Genomic DNA, 20,091 nt, shown 5'->3' with positions numbered 1-20,091 from the left:
TCGTGAATGATCTGTCTCGTGAGGTAAATTATTACATGCTGCCCGATGTCATATTGATTTAATAGCTACAAAGCTATTAAAATTAAAAACAAATTCCCCAGTTTTGTTGAATTACACATTTAATTATTTTGAGATTTTTATTTCAATTTATTTTGTATTCAATATATAAAGTAGCCTATCCATTTACAGGTTTGACACGTAGTGTATTCAGAGATGCTCTTCTGCATACAAGTGTTGTAATGTGTGGTTATTTGCGTTACTGTCACCTTTCTGTCAGCTTTGACCAGTCCAGCCCTTCTCCTCTGACCTCTCTCATTACCAACACATTTTTGCCCAAAGAACTGTTGCTCACTGAAAGTCTTTTGATTTCCGCACCATTCTCTGCAAACTCTAGAGACTGCTGTGCAGGAAAATCCCAGGAGATCAGCAGTTTATGAGATACTCATACCACCCTGAATGGCATCAATAATCATTCCACAGTCAAAGTCACTTAGATCAAATTTCTTCCCCATTCTCATTTCGACTGAAAAACATCTGAACATCTTGACCATGTCTGCATGCTTTTATGCATTTAGTTGCTGCCACATGACTGGCTGATTAAATATTTGCATTAATGAGCTAGTATACATAACTACCTAATAGAGTGCTCACTGAGTGTATATCAAGCTGAATAACATACATGGCCACTGTCCAAAAGGCATTAATCTGAAGAAGTTAGAGGTCAAATGAGAATAATACAGTAGATACAGTAGTTTTATCATAACTGTTGACAACTGGGTGGCATACCAGGGGCCTGCTTCGCTCATTCTGTAAAGTCACTTTTCCAAGTGTGTACTGTATGTGTCCCAGTCTTGTATAGAATTATTACCTTGTCACTACTTGCCATTGGGAGTCCATCTGATGAATAGTTTGTCATGACATCGGCATAAGACATTCATTTGGAGGAATCAGTCGTTCCCTTCGCGCACCAGCGACCTCCTCTGGTTTGGGTCAGCTGCGAATTGAAGCCTACCTACTCCTTGCGAGGACTGACGGAAATCAGTTCCCTCGTTTTTGCTTGAAAAGACAGCGCGTGCAACGTAGTAAAAGTACTAAATGTCTCAATAAGATGGGTTGCTACATATTCAACCAAAAAATCCGCCAACGTTTAAAACCGATGAGCTCGGTTTTTAGGTAAAAATAACCAGTTAATACGATGAATATAGTCCTGGGTTTGTTCAGGCACCAGACAATTAGAAAAGGAGGGGTGTTCAACAACTGTAGCTATTGGAATATTTCTGGATCACTACGACAAACTTTGGAAAGATCAGAGCTCAGATTTACACGCGCATAGACTAAAACTACATGTAATTATTAAAGAGAACTATTTAGTACATTTTGGATATAGAAAGTTTTTATTTATCGTGTTCGTGAGAGCATTGAAATTGCAATTCATAGCTACAATATGAATTCGCTTTGCCGTAGCCTCGTTTTTGTAACATTGAATCGTTTTAATTATTTGTATAATTTTCAGGTTTTTAATTTTCATGATTTTTATACAGCTAATACGATATAATCACTATATTAATCCGAACTACAGGCTAGCCTACTGGTAAGGAGATGATGTGGGGAAATAGTCACGTTGACTATTCAATGTAGTACTGGCCCTCGACGAATATGCCGTAGGTGGGTGCTTACTTGTGCTTACTTGTATGTGTTTAAAGCGGAGAAGCTGCTGCCGTTTATTTTTTATTTTTTTATTTTTATTTTTAGAAATAGTGTAGACCTATAAGTGGAAACATAGGTTACCTACCACAAATATTGCCTCGACTTCGTTATCCAATTGCAATAAATTGTGCTGCAAATGGATATTGACCAACTGGTCCTGGATGCAAGATAAATAAGATGGAGAAGAATATAATGAAGATAAAGGGGAAACACAAAATAACCCTGGTTTGGGGGTTATTGAGTGGCTGTGTGAAGTCACTGTTTATTGTGTGTTTACATGAGGACATAGGGTACAACAAAGGGTACAATTAGGGTTACTGTCTTTATGGAGGTGAGTTCTGTAATCTGCTTCTTTAACAACTGAATAGCAATATAATCCAGCATGCCTTGCAGCCTTCCAGAATCAGGGTTCAGAACCCCTGGTCCAAATCATACTTGCCTGTTGTATGTTACTGTATGTATTCAGATGTATTGGGTGTATTGGATGTATTGGGTGCTCCAAAAGTGAATTATTTGCACCAAGGGAACTAAGGATTCACTTATTCACAATATTTAGACTTGTATTCAAGTTTAGGTTCAGCATGTTCATGTCATGCGGACACTTTCCTTTAGGCCACATGTCAATGTGTGAGTTCAGTTTTTTTTATCATTTGAAATTAAGTTGTTTCTTTGTGTCTACTGTATTGAAACAGTATTCCATGGCAATTATACTAGTCCAGAGCAACATGCGAAACAAGCTTTTATTTTGAAACACAGTTAGAGAACTTCACCGGAAGTTGTTGTAATTATTGTTATAGAGCGTATGGTCAGCTTCCAAATGCAGTTCTGTGTTGCATATACTCTACGCTCGCTTCACGGTTCGCACCATGGTTCGCACTGCTCTTTGCACTACACCAGCGAGCTATGAACTACATGACCCGGATGAACTAGTCTTCAAAACTATGCGAGTATTTTTAGAGCACTCAGCGCATACTGCTTTTATTGGCTTAAAATGCGCACGTGATGTATTCTGGTCAATCAGAATGTAATGCGTTGAAAACAAATTCCAGTTGCACTTTGTTTTGTTTGGCAATCCATCGAGCCCGTCACCGCCGCAAAGGTTTCATTGAATAAGTCTGCTCCGTTGTGGAAAGAACTACGCTTGTGACATGTCATGCTATGTTATAGAATGACTAACGGCATATGAAAAAAATCAGTTAATAGCTGCTTATAGTCCCCTGGTAAGTCCGAATGAGTAGTTGCACATAATTGCGGCGCATACGTGTATTGTTGCCTGTTCTGTAGTGTCTTTAGCTGTCTCTCTAGTTAGTTTGTCCAAAATCGTTGTTCTCGTTTTGTTGGAGTTGAATTGCCTATGTGCAATGCAGAAGTAAAAATGTAGCACGCAGCACTGAGAACAGAAGATTGCACCAGTACATCTACGTGGAAAGGGTTAGAATACGAATCTCTGAATATGTCTTGCTGATAATACTCTAAAGCTAATTCTGATTATGATTACATCAAACCTTTAACTGGTCACTTGACTGTGGCTTAATCACGCTTGGATGATAGCCAACGCCATACCTTTAATTAATAGCTGAATGCAGTCCCATGGAAAATGATTTGAATGAGTAGTTGCACAGAATTGTGGTGCATGCCTTCATTGTTGTTGCTTGTTTTGTAGTGCATTTAGCTTTCTGTCAGTTAGGCTATGTTGTCCATTGTCGTTATTCTTTTTGTTTTGTAGTATAATGAGCTATTTGCAGTGAAAACGTAATAGTGTACCACACAGTCTTACGTTTACAGAGGTGACAGATGCTGGGCTGCATTCAATCATTTTAATCTGTGACTCTCACTATGGAAACTAATTTCAAAATGGCTCATTTCTGCAGTGTGAATTCCAAGTCCACTATGGCTACTTATTCCGAATTGATGGTTTATTGGTGAGAGAAGGAGTAGATGGTAACACAGAACCTGCAGTTGAGTGTTTTGCAGTCTGCACATAAAATCTGTATCTGAGGGTAATATTTACTTCATATGCGAGTAGGCTACCCATATTTTGAAAATAATCTCTGTGTGGTATCTACAGGCATGGACAGTGAAAGAGAGGTAGGAGGTCCTTGCTGGCTTTGTTAGGTACTGTAACGTTAATCTAACCACTAAAACCACTAAAAAGGGCATAAGCCAAAGTTTTAGCAAGTGCTAGAAAATAGGTGGATACAACACCATTTGATGAAGCAGCCCTAAAGCTCAAAGCTAATAGACCGTACTCTGAATAAAATAAAATAAAATAAAAGATATGTAAACACAGGAACAAGCTTTTTCCCCATATAGTTGTGCGCACCATTCATACTTGTACTTGCTATGCTATAATATGACATTATTATCTTGAGTTCTTTGTTCACTGTCCTCTTTTGTACATGCTGAGACATGTGTTTACATTGTCTTTTATATCTCTGTCTGCTTTTGGATAAATTTGTTTTAGATTTAGCTTCATCAAAATGCACTGCTTTGCAAAACAGAATCGCTTTCAAAATATTAAAATGCCGTGTAAGACCTATAATATGACCTTCTTCTTCTGGAGGGCAGGGTCTTGTTTCAAAGATACATTAACACCAAGGTGTTGTTTTGCCAGACTATTCAGACCGTTCTGAAATGTGTTAATCAAAGGTGGTAATCAAATATGTTGCCAGGATCGCACTGTGCAAGATGGTCTCCTATAAGCTCCTGACCCCGGAGGATGTATACTTTTCGGGCCCTGCATCGGCGGAGGAGCCGCTGGAAGAGTCGGCGGATGACAAACCCCCCGAGAGTCTCCTGCTGGAGAAAAAGGCTGTTTGCTCCACCACCACAGGCTTCATCGCCCTGGGCACCTTTCTGCTGGTGGTCTGTGGCGTGTGGCTAATCGGGACCATCTTCTGGCTGCAGAGTCCGAGCGGCAAGTTTCCGCACGGACCCCCGCCCCCCGGCTCGGCCTCTGCCTCAGCTTCAGCCTCCAGCTCGCCCCCGCCGCAGGGGCAGGCCCACACGGCCCCTCCGCCCAAATCCTGCAGCACCGTGCCCGAGGCCTGGCGCTTCGACTGCTACCCGGAGAGAGGGGTGGTGGTGACACGGGAACTCTGCGAGGCCAGGAACTGCTGCTTCATCCCCGTGTCAACGGGGACGCCTCCGGCCAAGAACGGGGTGCCCTGGTGTTTCTACCCCCCCGACTTCCCCACGTACGCGCTCGACGCTCTGAACGACACCGACCTCGGCTACACCGGGCGGCTGACCAAAAAGGAGAAGACGTACTACCCCAAAGACATTGAGACGCTCCAGCTGGACGCTTATTTTGAAACTGACTCGAGGCTTCGTGTGAAAGTAAGGACCTGCCAATCCATGGACAGCTCTGTATTCACCTTCCGTATTATAAGCTAAAAAATGTTTTTATAAGCAGTACAAGTAATGAAATGAGTTGTGGTGCACCAGTCCGCTTGTCCTCCTCATAGTCATATGATGCTCATTTCTTCATTTCACTTGCTCTTCCTCTCTGTCCAAGATTACAGATCCCTCTACCGCCCGTTTTGAAGTCCCCATATCTGTGCCTAATGCTACAACGAAAGCATCTAGCCCTCTCTACACAGTGGAGTTCTCCAAGAACCCCTTTGGATTGGTTGTGAAAAGGACTTCAACTGGGACAGTGGTGTATGGATTATCTTCTCACTTTTTTCTCAGAATAGAGCCAAATATTCAGTATCTCATCATTTTTTATATTAAGTTATATGGCATGTTTTTTTTCGTCATCAAATATGTGACCTGCTCCATCAAAATCAGTCATTTTGACGCCAAAACATGTTTTGAGGTTTAGAAACCAATGTGGAAAATGTTAACCTCCCTAACTCTACCAACGTTATCCCTGTACTCCAGATATCAAGGGAGTTGTGTCCCCTTACATTTTCAGTGCCACCAAACCATGTTTTTGAGAAAAATGGCTACAAAGTTTCATCTGAGTTATGTGAGGCTGGGAGGCCTCCAAACAATCCACAACTCCGGTGTTACTTCCGTCTAAGAGCTTAAAAACTATGTTTTTACTCTGAATTTGGCATTAACACAGGATTATGAAAGCCAAGTTATTGTTCTACAAAATGAAGATGAAAGCCTAAAACAGCCAGAAATATCCATTTTTACATAAACATCGATTTATGTGAAGTTGGCTTTTGTGATTTACGACTAATTCTGATAGAATAGGTCACATTTTTATTTGGGCTATATAAGTACCATCATTAATTCATAAAAGCATTAATTCAGCATTGAATGTGGAATTTGTTTTTATGGTAGAAAGGACTGAGGTAGGCGTCTGCTCATTGTCACACAGATTGAACACGACAGTGGCTCCCTTGTTCTTCGCGGACCAGTTCCTGCAGGTGTCCACCTCCCTGCCCACGCACTATGTCTACGGGCTGGGGGAACATCGATCGTCCTTCCTCCACAGCATGGAGTGGAACACCCTGACCATGTGGGCGCGCGATGTTCCTCCAACGGTGAACGCTCTTCTTCCCCTACGGTTCTATCACAGGAAGGACTTTAAGGAACATGAAAGTATTGTGTCATGTGCTTTTTTAAACTTTCTGGTCAGGATTTCCTTGTTTGCGCAATCATTCCTTTTAGAATGGTTTATGTGAAACACAGATGGAGATCGAATCAAAAAAGGAAATGGTGTACTGTACCGTACAGCTGCTTACACCTCTTAATGATGCACGTATGCAAGCCATGTAATTTATGTTTTGTTAAGGGATTGCAGATTAAATAGGGAGTATTTAATTTGGTATGTCTGTTTCCATCATCCTGTGCTGACTTTGGCAACAGTTCGTAAAGGGTACATTTTTGTCTCCTTGCTTATTTCCTCCTTAAGGAACTGACTAACTTGTATGGAGTTCATCCATTCTACTTGGGCGTGGAGCCTGGCGGGTCAGCCCACGGTGTTTTTCTGTTGAACAGCAACGCCATGGGTGAGCAATCATACGTGCATTCCTCTGAGGGGACATATGGGTCCAATTGGCCACTCGTGCGCAGGAATCCATTTAGTCAGGTTACAGTTGGAAGCAGGAAAGTTTATGAGTTGAGTAATCCGTTTTATTCGATAGCCCCTCGGTGGCTCTTGCCAAACTGCATATTTCATTGCACCTGGATTTAGGACTGTTTTTTTTTTTTTTTCTTAAATCACATTATTTAAAGTATGTTTATTGGCAAGCCTTTTCTTCTCAATGAAATTTGTGGACAACCCACAGAGTTTAAGATTGCACCGAAGCATGAAATGATATAAATTGTTTGCCTTGTTCCAGGGTGGCGCGGTGCAGAATGGCCTTGTTGGCCAAGTCAATAAACCATTGTTCAACGTGTCTTCCAGATGTTGTGCTGCAGCCAGCGCCAGCCCTCACCTGGCGCACCATCGGTGGTATCCTGGACATTTACATCTTCATGGGTCCAGAGCCCAGCTCTGTCGTGCAGCAGTACCTCGAGGTTGTAGGTAAGATGGAACGGTATTTAAGAGCCAGACAGCCTATGTAACAGCCAAACCTCAACCCCCAAACCGTACTATCCTGTTCTCTTCATAGGCCTTCCTGCTATGCCGATCTATTGGGCTCTTGGCTACCATTTGTGTCGCTGGGGATACAAGACCAGCAATGCCACCTGGGATGTGGTGAAGCAGATGAGAAACTATGGGATTCCTCATGTACTGAACTTTTATTCAGTCACTTTTGGTGGTATCATCAGAAACCAGCACAGGAATATCAGGCCGAGTCTATTTTTGCTGGTCCTTCATTTAATGGACCTTAGAATAACAAATATATCTGCCCAGTTATGGCTATTAATGGCATTTGGCACCCACACTAAATCTACCATAGCACACACTTTTTTTAAGTGTGTGCTACAGTAGATTCCCTATTGGGACTTGAGTCAGGTGCTCATGAAGCTTGTGTTCCCTTTTAGGATGTGCAGTGGAATGACATTGACTACATGGACCGCTCTCTGGATTTCACCTTTGACCCTCAGCAGTTTGCCACCCTCCCAGACATGATGAAGGACTTGCACAGTCACGGACAGCGCTACGTCATGATCCTGGTATTCATTTTTGTTTATTTGGCAGATAACGCATATCCATTTCAGGCCGGCCAATGTTCTAGACTTTGCTCTCTGCTCTCTTCTTTCATTTCTGCTATTTCCAGAGCATTTGTCTTTGTGTTTCCAAACTTCTTTTACAAAATCTTGCATCTTGCCGTTCTTCTTTTTGTGGCTTCTCATCATATGACATGGTTATCTGTTTTCCCCAACAAACTCCAGGGCCCTTCGAGGAAAAGTTTCCTTCAATCCCTGCAAGGAAAATGCCTGCATAAATAAAAGACAGTTGAATCGCTGGGTGAAAATACTATAGCAGTACTTGCGTTCACTGTCAATCTGTTTTGACCACACGTATCTGTGAACTGCATGCACTGCAGCACATGACTGCGTTACCTAATGCAGAGGGCACATGTACTGTGTTTAATTGCAGGACCCAGGGATCAGCAGTGCCCAGGAACCTGGCACCTATTGGCCATTTGATGAAGGAATAAAACGTGGCATCTTTATCAATGATTCCACTGGAGAAACCCTGATCGGAAAGGTGTGGTCCAACAATTAATATTCAACCTAGATTTAGTTTGCGCATATCGGCTATATAGGCGGCACGGATGGTGCAGTGGGTAGCACTGCGGCCTCACAGCAAGGAGGTCCTGGGTTAAAATCCCCATCGGCCGGGGCCTCTCTGTGTGGAGTTTGCATGTTCTCCCCGTGTCTGCGTGGGTTTCCTCCGGGTACTCCGGTTTCCTCCCACAGTCCAAAGACATGCAGGTTAGGCTGATTGGAGAGTCTAAATTGCCCGTAGGTGTGTGAGTGAATGGTGTGTGTGCCCTGCGATGGACTGGCGACCTGTCAAGTGTGTATCCCTGCCTTTCGCCCAGTGTATGCTGGGATAGGCTCCAGCCCCCCTGCGACCCTGTTCAGGATAAGCGGGTTAGGATAATGAATGAATGAATGAATGAATGAATGATGAATATTGGCTATATATTCACCTCGTTATTTTGAGTAAATTTCAGCTATTCACCATTTCTACTTTTCCCTACCGTACATTTGGTTAATAATGTGTTTGACAGGCAATGTTGAACTACTTAAAGTAAAACAGGAATGAAGTGACTCATGATGACTGTACTCATGACTTTAAGATGAACTTTAAGCAGAGATTTCACTTCCCGTAACTGTGGAGCTGTACTGCTGTGTTGCTTGGATATGACAAATCACTATATTTTAAAAATAAATAATTAAATATGTTTATTGGCAATGTATTTAGTTTTATTTCATCATTATGAAATACACATTGCCTTGAATAAACTACAGTTTTGAGAGTTTTCTTTTTCCAGTTTTTTGCCAGTGTGCTTCCATATCTCTCTAGTTTCCTGTGTGTTTAAGAAAAGTCAATTAAGACAAAGGCACAGACTTTTCTTAATTCATCATTATAAAATACAATTAGAAATAACCAAACCTTTGCGGATATTAGTCAGACAAGCTGACGATTGCCTTTTTGGATGTAATTCTTGTGCTACCCATTTCATTTTCTTTATTTGTGCTCCACTCTCAGGTTTGGCCAGGTGTCACAGCCTTCCCTGACTTCTCAGACCATGAAACACACGAATGGTGGTATGAGAACCTCCAGAAGTACCACAGCAAAGTCTCCTTTGATGGACTGTGGATTGTAAGTCCTTGCTGACAGGATGTATGTAGTATTTATGTGTTAAGCATGAATATTATTGTTATACTTTTATATGTTATAATATATACAATTTGCACTCAGTGAGAACTTTATTAGGTAGACCTGTACCGCAGCTTGTTAATGCAAATATTTAATCAGCCAATCATATGGCAGCAAATGCATAAAATCATGCAGGGTCATGTAATGTAATGTAATGTAATGTCACGAGGTTCAGACATCCAGTGAGCAGGAGTTCCGCAGGCAAATCACCTTGTTAATAAGAGAGGTCAGGGGAGAACGGCCAGACTGGTCAAAGCTGACCGTAAGGTGACAGTAATAATAACCACGCTTTAAAACAGTGGTGTGCAGAACAGCATCTCTGAGCACAAAGCATCATCCCTCTAAGTGGGTAGGCTACAGCATCAAAAAAATAAGTCCTAATAAAAAATGTATCCTCACTTTCAGGACATGAATGAGCCATCAAACTTTGTGGATGGGTCACTGAAAGGCTGCCCATCAAATGAGCTGGAAAATCCTCCTTACACTCCTGGTGAGAGCCTTGACATGACATACAGCAACAGGTCCCCAAAGCATTTTATCATTTCTTTCATTGCATTCCATAGCATAAATTGTCTCAGCAATGTTTTGTGGAAGCTTTAATATTTTGGTTAACATTTTACTTATTTGTGCTACTGGATGGCAGGAAAAAGATTTTCCTTTTCTCAAATGTTCACCGCGAGATATTATTCGCTATAACACTAAGTGCTGGTAGTAGACCAGTTTATTTGAATGTATTGTTTGGAATTATTGGTGGGTATAGCAATATTTTTTTTTTTTTGGCTTGGCGTGAACGGATTAAGCCCTGTGGAAACGTGGTTCCTGTCGAAAGTAGTTTTCACAATATTTTTACATTCAAATGTGAATGCCTCCAGTGTCCTAAACTGCTTATGCTTCCATTGGCTCGTAGGGATTCTTGGTGGCACGCTCAGGTCAAAGACGCTTTGCGCTTCAGCACTTCATAAATCATCTGTCCACTATAACCTGCACAATATGTACGGTCTGATGGAGGCAAAGGCATCTTCCTGGTCAGTATCTGAAATGAAATAATATTTTTGAACCACCATTAAACACAAAAGCTCTTTTTACTGCAAGCTCAGGTGTAGTTAACACTCAGTACTTGCAGTGCTCAAAACTACCCAATACATCTCATCAGAAGTAATATATTTCTCCTAGACTTTGGACAAAGGCTCTGTACTGGTGCAGCTGCTGGATATAAAAACACATAAATTAAACTTGGACTCAGACTATTTTTAAAGTCCGGTATCTGCTTACTGTGGAATATGCTGAACTGTCATAATACTGGCTATCACGAGAGCTCTGCAATGAATGGGGCTTTTGTGCCATTATGGACTGGGCTGGTTTTGAGTAAAGATACAGATTGCTTTAGAAACATTTATTTAAAATTACTCGCTTGATAGATATTCATTGTCAAGTGAAAGTCCAGCTTCATCCAAACCTTGATGGTTTGACCTTTTTCATGATTAAATATGGCTCTGTCACATTCTGTGACTCACGAGAATTTTCCTTTGTGTGCTGACAACACACATTTTTGTTTTTGCTGTATCCACTGGAGTTGAACTGTCTTTCACTTCCACTGGTGTTATTCATCCGCATATTAAAACGTCGAAAGATTTATTTGGCCTTGACTTTTGTTGTTCATTCAGGTAATACAGGGCCGCTTCATATCACACGCTTATCTGTGTTTTGTTTTCTTGTTCATTGAAGGCATGCTATAAAATGGCTGACGGTGTTTGATAAAATGAATGAGGAGGGAGGGGAACGCCAGGGCACACTCTCTGTGGACTTTGCGTTTCGTGGAGTGCGGTGTCACTTTCATGTCCTTTCCTTTCAGCGCTTTGAAGAGGATTCTGGGGAAGCGGCCCTTCGTCATTTCCCGCTCCAGCTTTCCCAGTCAGGGCCGGTATTCCGGACACTGGCTGGGAGACAACCAGAGCCAGTGGAAAGACCTGTACACCTCCATCCCTGGTGAGACTCGGCTGAGTACTAAAATAAAAACACGACTAGTGGACAGATATCCAGGGGTGACGTTGGCTCAGGCGGTACGAGCAGTCGTCTGTCAGTCAGAAGGTTGCCGGTTCGATTCCCGCCTGGGTGTGTGGAAGTGTCCCTGAGCCAAGACACTTAAACCCCAAAAGCTCCTGACAAGCTGGTTGGTGCCTTGCATGGCAGCGAATCGCCGTTGGTGTGTGAGTGTGTATGAATGGGTGAATGAGAAGCATCAATTGTACAGTGTTTTGGATAAAGGGCCTTATGTAAATGCAGGCATTTACCATTTACTCTCCTCGTGTGTCTGAGTGTGTTTCTGTGTCTCTCCCTGTCTAGGCATGTTGACCTTTAACATCCTGGGCATCCCGTTGGTGGGTGCGGACATCTGCGGCTTCGGGGGCAGTACCACCGAGGAGCTGTGTGTGCGCTGGACTCAGCTGGGCGCCTTCTACCCCTTCACACGCAACCACAACTCCATCGACGAGAAGGTGCCCACCGTAGACTGTAGAGAAATATGGGCAGAGGGCACTGACTATCCATGGGCTTGTGAAAAGCATTTTAATGCAAAAACTCAATTTTACCGGCGCCTCCATTTTGTATCATTTGGAGCCAGAGTCAGCTCCAAATGCGGCTCCTCCACTAAGTGTGAGAGAGAGTTACGTAATCTGTCCCTGATTCATCCAGAAAGTATTGCTGTATTGTCCTAATAACACAGAAACTTAAAGAAAATCGGCATATTGGGAGACATGAGACGAAGAAAAAAACACTGATTGTGACAATTTTCTTGTGGGGAAAAGAAATATTGAAATTTTGACCGCAGTTGTACCATTGACCATAAATTACATGACTTGGACCCCCAAGGTTAGTGGTTTGATCCCTGGTGTAGCTACGGGAACCACACAGCGGTTAGGCCCTTAACCCCACGTTTCTCCAGGGGAAAATTGTCTCTGTAACTGCAATGTAATGCAGCATGCCCAGGAAATGAGCTTCAAAAAAGAAGCCGATTGGTGCCCACCCGCTGGGCGAGTAATGATGACGTCACTGGGCATGGTGATGAAGTGACGACAACAGAGACTGTGTTATGTTTCCCCCACACAGGCCCAGGACCCCACCGTCTTCAGCCCCCTGGCCCGCACAGCCATGAAGGAGGTTCTGCTGCTGCGCTACTCGCTGTTCCCTCTGCTCTACACCCTCTTTCACCACGCCCACATGGAGGGCCACACGGTGGCCCGGCCCCTGTTCTTCGAGTAAGAGTCTCCGTCTTCTCCTCTACCTCACAGCCCAGCCAGTAGGGTGCCACCTGACGTAACAAAGGTTGTTTCCCGTGTAAATTTACATTTGTTTTCTGGCACGTGTGTACAGTGTGGCAGGACCCTTGCCCATGGTTTACAAAAAAAATTTTTTTGTTCCAATTACGTTACTACCATTTGCTGTAAGGACATTTTGTCTCTAATTGTTAGCATTTGTACTGTTAATGCTGATGTAAGTTGCCCTGGAGTTTTAGTGTTTACAATTGCTCACCTACTATGGTGGTGGGAATAACCCTAATCTTATATTTTATTGGTGCTGTAAAGCTAGGCTGGGAGTTGATTATAACGACTTTGACATTAGCGATAAGTGCTTGACTGGCAGGTGTGCTGTGGATTCGATCAGGCATTTCCGGAACTGTATGCTGAAGCCATATTTTTGGCGTAGAATGCTAATGAACATAAAAAATGTATTACTGTTTACGGTCACACTGTGAACATCTGTACGGCATCAGTCAAGTAGTGTGGATTTTCCTTGTCATCATTACCGTCTACCTCAGAGACTACAGTCCACAGTGAGAAGCCAGCTTGTGTAACTGACAGTTTGAATGATGGGGTGGTTCTGTGTGTTACTTTTATTGTACGGGGCCGCTTTTTGAATGGACACACGATGGGGTCAAATTGGACTGCCGTAGGCCTCCAGGAGGCTTGGGCTATAAAGAGGTTTGTCCTCAGCTGGAGTGTGAGCCCTGTGACTGAGTGTCTCTCCTGTTGTTGCCAGCTATGGCTGGAGGTCCGCATTAGGGAGGCGACAATTGGCTCAGTCTGGCTGGGCAACGATAGTATAGGGAAGTAAGGTCTCCGTTGGTCTAATCGCTCTATAGCGGCCACTCCTGGTCAGAACAGGCAACTGCAGATACACAAACTAAGAATAGACACACGAGCTGACCTTGTTGTCTTCCAGTGACGGGGGCAGTGTGTGACTGGTGGTCCGTCTGCAGTGTGGAAAAATAGTGAGAATAGGCATCGCGTGAATCGTAGGTGTCGCGTGCCTGCCCTTACCTTCTGACCTCAGCAGGAACGGCTGTTGGGAGATCAACAAGTTCAGCTGAGTTTGGGGGTTGGGAAAAAATATAAATAGAAAATAAATACATTGGACTACAGTAAAAAGGCATACATATTAAAGTCAGAGAAGTTGAGCATTGAATGTAATTTATTTTAGTTATCTACAGACCTGAGGGAAACTGATGCTATATTATTGCATATTTGTTATTATGTTGACTGTGTGAATGAGTTTTTTATAGTAAAAGCAAAGTTCTTATACTGCCCTCTGCTGGTATTCCACACCAGTGATTAGTGATGGAATACCAGCTTGTTATAACAATGTGTTAATGTGTCTGCTAGCCACTTTACAAAATGTAAAAGTAAAATCTAATTATAAAAGGCACTGTTATCCAACATCCAAATTCTGTTTACAGTAATGTGTGCAGCAGTTTGTCATGTATGCCAGCGGCCATACCACTCTGTACCCTTCTCATGGCTAACTGCTCTAGCGGAGCTTGTGTAGGCTTTGTTTGTCCTTGGAAGGGAGACCTCCTACGATACTCGGTTTTTGCCTGAGGAGTTGTGGTTGAACCAGTAGGGGGCACTCTATGCTTTACCAGCCAGAAATCCAATACCCCCCGCAAGGTGAAGGTGCTATCCTTTGGGTGAGATGTCCATGGCTTAAAGATTAAAAATCCTATGGCACTTTTTCAAAAAGCAGGGATGTTGCTCTGACCAAAATGGGACAAACACTGGCAGTCTACATCTGCCCACCTAACCACCCCCTACATCTGATTGGCTACGCAATCCCTTGCATTTCTGCCCACTTTGAGTAATCTGCTTTCAAGGTGATTAAATTGTGTATGGTGGGGTAAGCTCTGGGAGGTTTTTTGGTGTTGTTTCTATTTTACCATAACAGTTGTTTCTTGTGAAACAGGTTTCCGGAAGATCCTAATACTTACAGCATAGACAAGCAGTTCCTATGGGGGAAGAGCTTGCTGGTGACTCCTGTCTTAGATCCTGGTGTTACTTTTGTAATCGGATATTTCCCTAAAGGACTGTGGTATGACATTTATACAGTAAGTATCATCCTTGCATACTTTCTTTGTAAAGCAAATATGGGTGTATATTCTTGTTGGGTAAACTGGTGTCACCTAATGTTTAAATCAAGAAACTGCATCTCAGAAGTGCAGGAAATGGTTTTTTTGTGACCTTTTTTGTGATTTAAAATGAAAATAACTTTCCTGCTAACAAACTGGATTTAATTAGGAGGAAAGTAACTTTGCACCGTGAGAAGTGTATAATGTGGAAGGGAAAAGCATGGAAAATGCTTGTTAGGAAAATGGAAGACTTGAGTACAGAGTGAAAAAGGAAGCATTTACATTTACATTTACATTTTTGTCATTTGGTAGACGCTTTTAATCCAAAGCGATTTACAAGTGCATAGGTTCTACCACAAGTCAAAGCATCACATCCAGAACTAGGAAAATACACATGGAATGCTGTTCTAAACATATAGTCATCATAAGTGCAAATTTTTTTTTTTTTGGCGGGTGGGAACTGAAGTTGTGTGTGGTGATATTGCAGGGCGACTCCATTAGGAGCAGTGGAGAAGAGTTGAAACTGCAGGCCCCACTGAACAAGATTAATGTGCACCTCCGTGAGGGGGCAGTCACTCCCACACAGGTAGGCTTCAGCATCACCCATAACTAGGGGACTCTTGCAAATGACTCTCCCTCTGTGTCCACTCAAAAACAAAATGTTTTCAGTGAGAAAGAAATCTAACGTCCATTGTGTTTGAGCTTCTGTAACTTTGTTTTAGTAATGTTTTGTGTGATTGTCATTTTTGAGAAACAAACCCCAAAGGGGTTACATTTCAGCAGAGACTATGCCTTTAGTCAAAAAGGTTCAAGAGTAGTAATCATTTTACTTTGGGTATGTTATTTTCAAGCTTGTGTTAAGAAAAGGGGGTGATACTTAAAGGTGCAATAGGTAAGATTTTCGTGTTAAACATTGTTACACGACCATTGTAAATCCCTTCCTATCATTGAAAATGACTCACTGACATGTTGACCCAAATTGCACTCTGAAGACTGTGCATATTATTGTGTTTGTTCGTACTGTACATGTAGACTTTGCTGAGATTTTCCCCTCTGGCCAATCGTTGGCTGAAATTTTTATGTCGGTTCGATAAAATGAAAACGATTCATTATAATAATTATTATAATAATAATTATAATAATTTGTTATTTAGCTATTGCTTTTATCCAAAGTGACTTACAGTTGATTAGACTACACAGGGGACAATCCCCGCTGGAGCAATGTGGGGTTAAGGCCCTTGCTCAAGGGCCCAACAGCTATGTGGGTCTTATGCTGCATCTGTCCTAATTTATGACCTTCAGAGGCCCAACACCACCCTGTGGGTGAGCAGTGGGCAGCCACTCCACCTAATTTCCACTCTGAGGGATGATGGAACGGCTGAAGGGGACCTCTTCTGGGATGATGGAGAGAGCATCGACACCTACGAGACGGACCAGTACGCCTACATCGTGTTCCACATCGCAAAGGTACGATCGAAGAGGGGCTTCTGCATACGATGACACTGCAGTTGAAGTGCAGACTGTCAGCTTTAATTTGAGGGTATTTTAATCAATATTAAACAAACCGCTTAGAAATGACAGCACCTTTTGTACACGGTCCCCCCATTTTAAGGTACTTCTATTAATGCAAATTAAGATGGCCGTCATAAAGCTCAGAAAATCAATCAATCAATCAGGAACATTGCAAAAACCCTGGGCATGCCAAAGTGAACAGTTTGGTTCATTATTAAGAAGAAAAAAACAACAACTGGTGAACTCAGTTATGTAAAGTTATGTTAAGACCCGGTTGACAAAGGAAGACCACTGTAGTCAGTGAGAAATAAGAAAAAACTATGCACGAAAATCGTGTAATAGTCCTGAAATTAAAGTTGACAGTCTGCACTTTAACCTCATACTCATATTTTGAGTACAGTGTCAAAATAACAGAAATTGTACCACTGTCCAAATACTTACAGACTGCACGGTATGTCATTTTGAATCTTGTACAAATGTACAGTAATTTTGCAAAAAAGTGACAGGGTTTCTTCAGAAGTTTACATGCAATGGGATCGGAACTAAGACGGAGTCAAGATGGTTCTCATGCTTTAGTCCATTTCCTTTGCAGAGGCATTACATCTTTATGGCCAGTGAGTTGTTTTTTGGATGAAGATGTAGTCTGCTATCCTTCCCACGTAAGAAGGGATTTTTTAGTGGAGCATTGACTAAGCATTGCACTGACCTCATGAAATTGTATTTAATAAGAAAAATACGTTACGCAACAAGTTTGTATTGGCATAGACACAAATGATGAGGTTTTAATCTATTACAGTCTTATTATGTCTGGAATATTTCGCAATCCACAGTATCCCCAAATTTAGTAAGTGAAGATTTATGACCTGACCTGTCTGGGCTTGTGTCTGTCAGAAGGATTTTAAAGCTTTGAATCTTTGAAAGTATCCGAACAAGTAGAAGACATAACCTTTGTTTAATTTGCTGAACGGTATCCGGGTTGGATTACGCAAAAAAATGGCAGTCTCCAAGTTATGTGACCTTAGGATGGTCTAGGGCAACCTGATCTGTTACTGTCTTTAGCTATGAACTCAGTGACTGCTGATGTAAGCCTGGAAGGCAAATAACCTGCTTCAGTTCATATAGCCTTGTCCCAGCGCCATTGCTTGAGTACTTCATAGAAACTGTATGCGAGCAGATATATTTATCTACCTTCACTTATAAAGCTGTGTTGTTCCTACTTTGGCTGGATGTGACTTTTCCATGTGTGTCATTGAATGGCTGTTTTGTTTTTCTTTTGTCTGGCAACCCCAATGCCACTTGACTCCAGGGTTGACATCACTTCATAATACAAGTGTTGATATGTTCTTGGAAATTCAATTGCTTTTATATGTAGGGGGACTTTTCAGAGTCTGCCCGTAAACTATTTAACTACTGAAATGCCAAACATTACATGGTTTCATTTGTCATTGTGGAACATTAATCTAATATCTTTATGCAGTGTACTTCAGCTATAGTAACCATAACCATAAACAAATGTATGTTTTCTTCTTTGTAGAATACAATGACTTCAGAGGTTCTTCATGATAACGTAGAGGCGAGCTATATCACTGTGGAGACTGTGTCCTTTTTTGGAGTGAAGAAGGAGCCGTCCGTTGTGACCGTGAACTCACAAGACGTCCAATTTTCGTACACAGCCATCCAGGTATAGAGTATCACTGCTCTGAACAAGATCAGGCCCAAACTGCTAGCATGTGTCACTGCTGTGCAATGTGTGCCGATTTCTATAACGAGGCCTCTGTTTCTGTTTCAGGTCCTAACTGTGACTGACCTTGGTCTCAGTCTCAGCCGAAACTTTACCATCACCTGGACATAGTATTCCAGAAAGCGTCCAAAGAATGTGTGTTATTGTATTTTGCTGGCACTGGATACCTCGACTGCTTCTTGTTCTGTGATTAAAAAAAACAATTGTGTTTGTTTTACTAGTAAATAACCTGGGAACTCGTAGTAGGGACAGGTATATTGAATGTTCTGGTGTAATTTCCAGAAGCTTCTGAAAAATAGATTTTCAGTGGATCTAGCGTTGATGGTCTTGGCATTCTCACACTATTTTAAGATCACCAGGTAGTGCTGTATAAACGAATAAAGCGGCTTGCCAGAAATATTCATAGACTTTAAATTGTAATATTTAAATGATTATTATAACTCTATTTTTGATCATATTCCAGTATAGTACAGTGCAGTAAGTGACTTTTTGTGTGAATATATACTCAGTGTTTTCAAGCTAATTGCACTAATGAAAATCATGAACAAGGAGCACTGGGGGAAATGCGAATTTGAAATTGATTTCATATGTGTGTTCATTATTAATTTGCTTCCGGGAAGCATATGTACGGAAAGTGTTTCTGTGCTTTTAAAAAAATATGTGGGAAAATGCAGAATTGTAAATTACAATACAGAAGCTCCATTGTTTTCATCTCTAGCTTTTTCAGTAGTTTTTCTTGCATTGTGCCTTAATACCATCCAACTGTGATCCTGTCCTAGATTAACATTGCAGCAGTGTAGCTTTTTGCTGCAAAAAGAATCAATTTTTTGTTGTGCAACGTCTGAAACGCCATTCTATAAAATGCACCCCCACCCCCAATTAAATTACATTTAGGGGAGCTTTTTGAATCTGCTTGCCCATAACTGTGAACATTTGCTGTGAACATAATATCATTATTTAGATTAAAGATGATAATAAGATGTATCATAATAAAGACAGGTACTCAGGCTAATTTCAGCATCTCAGGATCAGAATGAATATGTTGTGTATTTATAAATGTATTGCTTTTCTTTCCACACTGGTTTCCATTGGGAGAGCCTTCATCAGTCTATAAATGTGAAATAATAGAATAAAATCTATTTTTATGACTTAAGAAATCGGAGCACCTTAATAGTCATAAATGTACAAATTTTAAATCTGAGGTACTTAACGCTTACACTCCCGACCTGTGATGCTGTTACCAGCGACACATTGGGAATGTCACATTTGGGCGTATGGATGAGTCAATTGAAAAACTTTTCTCTGTTATAACATGCGAACACCGAACGTGCTTCTGTATTGCGGTAATGGCTGGTCGTGGCGCGACCGTGTGAAATGGTGCATGTTCTCGGTCATTCGTTAGACCTCCTCAGTCATATCTTGTATCGGCTTTGTTTGTTTTGACTTTTTTATTTGCAGGAGCATGACACCTGAAACGTGCCGACATGTTTTTATGCAACAAACCTGCTATTAACTATGCGTTAATGGTTCTTGCATCTGTAGCTACTTGAATTGTATTTTGAAATTTCTGGGGTTTGTTTGATCTAAAACTGCAATTAAAGACAGTATCAAAGTGTGGACATTTTTTCCTTTTTTCAATAGGATTAATAACTGGACATTATGCACTGCCACTTAACTTTCTGTTAGCAATGAAAATTACAGTAAACTGCAAATGTCTGGCATTGTCTCCCATCATAGTCTGGCATTGTGGGGCTTTGCCAGGTCTGCCTGAGCATACTCGTATGTAGTCGGTGAATGATGCTCAACAACCTGTTTAATCTGTTAAAGCATTCTAACAACAAAATTAAATTCCATGTAATATATTTCTTGTGATTTAGTCTGTGTTGCACTGATCTCCCTCTATCAGAAATAGTGCCTGACTTGCGTACATAA

At 41.7% G+C, this 20,091-nt stretch overlaps 1 protein-coding gene across 1 annotated transcript; it reads left to right on the top strand.

Annotated features, from left to right (window-relative positions):
- Positions 1-2,779: 2,779 nt before the first annotated feature.
- Positions 2,780-19,776, top strand: gaa2 (alpha glucosidase 2). Its single transcript, XM_061232979.1, has 20 exons — positions 2,780-2,927; positions 4,380-5,046; positions 5,225-5,370; positions 6,041-6,206; positions 6,578-6,674; positions 7,073-7,192; positions 7,281-7,399; positions 7,657-7,788; positions 8,216-8,326; positions 9,338-9,451; positions 9,914-9,998; positions 10,416-10,533; positions 11,361-11,494; positions 11,852-12,003; positions 12,614-12,762; positions 14,744-14,885; positions 15,394-15,492; positions 16,209-16,373; positions 17,953-18,099; positions 18,208-19,776. Exons 2-20 carry the CDS (start codon positions 4,396-4,398, stop codon positions 18,268-18,270), a joined length of 2,910 nt encoding a protein of 969 aa, XP_061088963.1. The 5' UTR covers positions 2,780-2,927; positions 4,380-4,395; the 3' UTR covers positions 18,271-19,776.
- The last annotated feature ends 315 nt before the right edge of the window (positions 19,777-20,091 follow it).

This window comes from Conger conger, chromosome 2 (assembly GCF_963514075.1).
Source record: "Conger conger chromosome 2, fConCon1.1, whole genome shotgun sequence".
Taxonomy (NCBI): domain Eukaryota; kingdom Metazoa; phylum Chordata; class Actinopteri; order Anguilliformes; family Congridae; genus Conger; species Conger conger.
The sequence above is the reverse complement of the archived record's forward strand: the minus strand, read 5'-3'. Positions and strand labels throughout refer to the sequence as shown.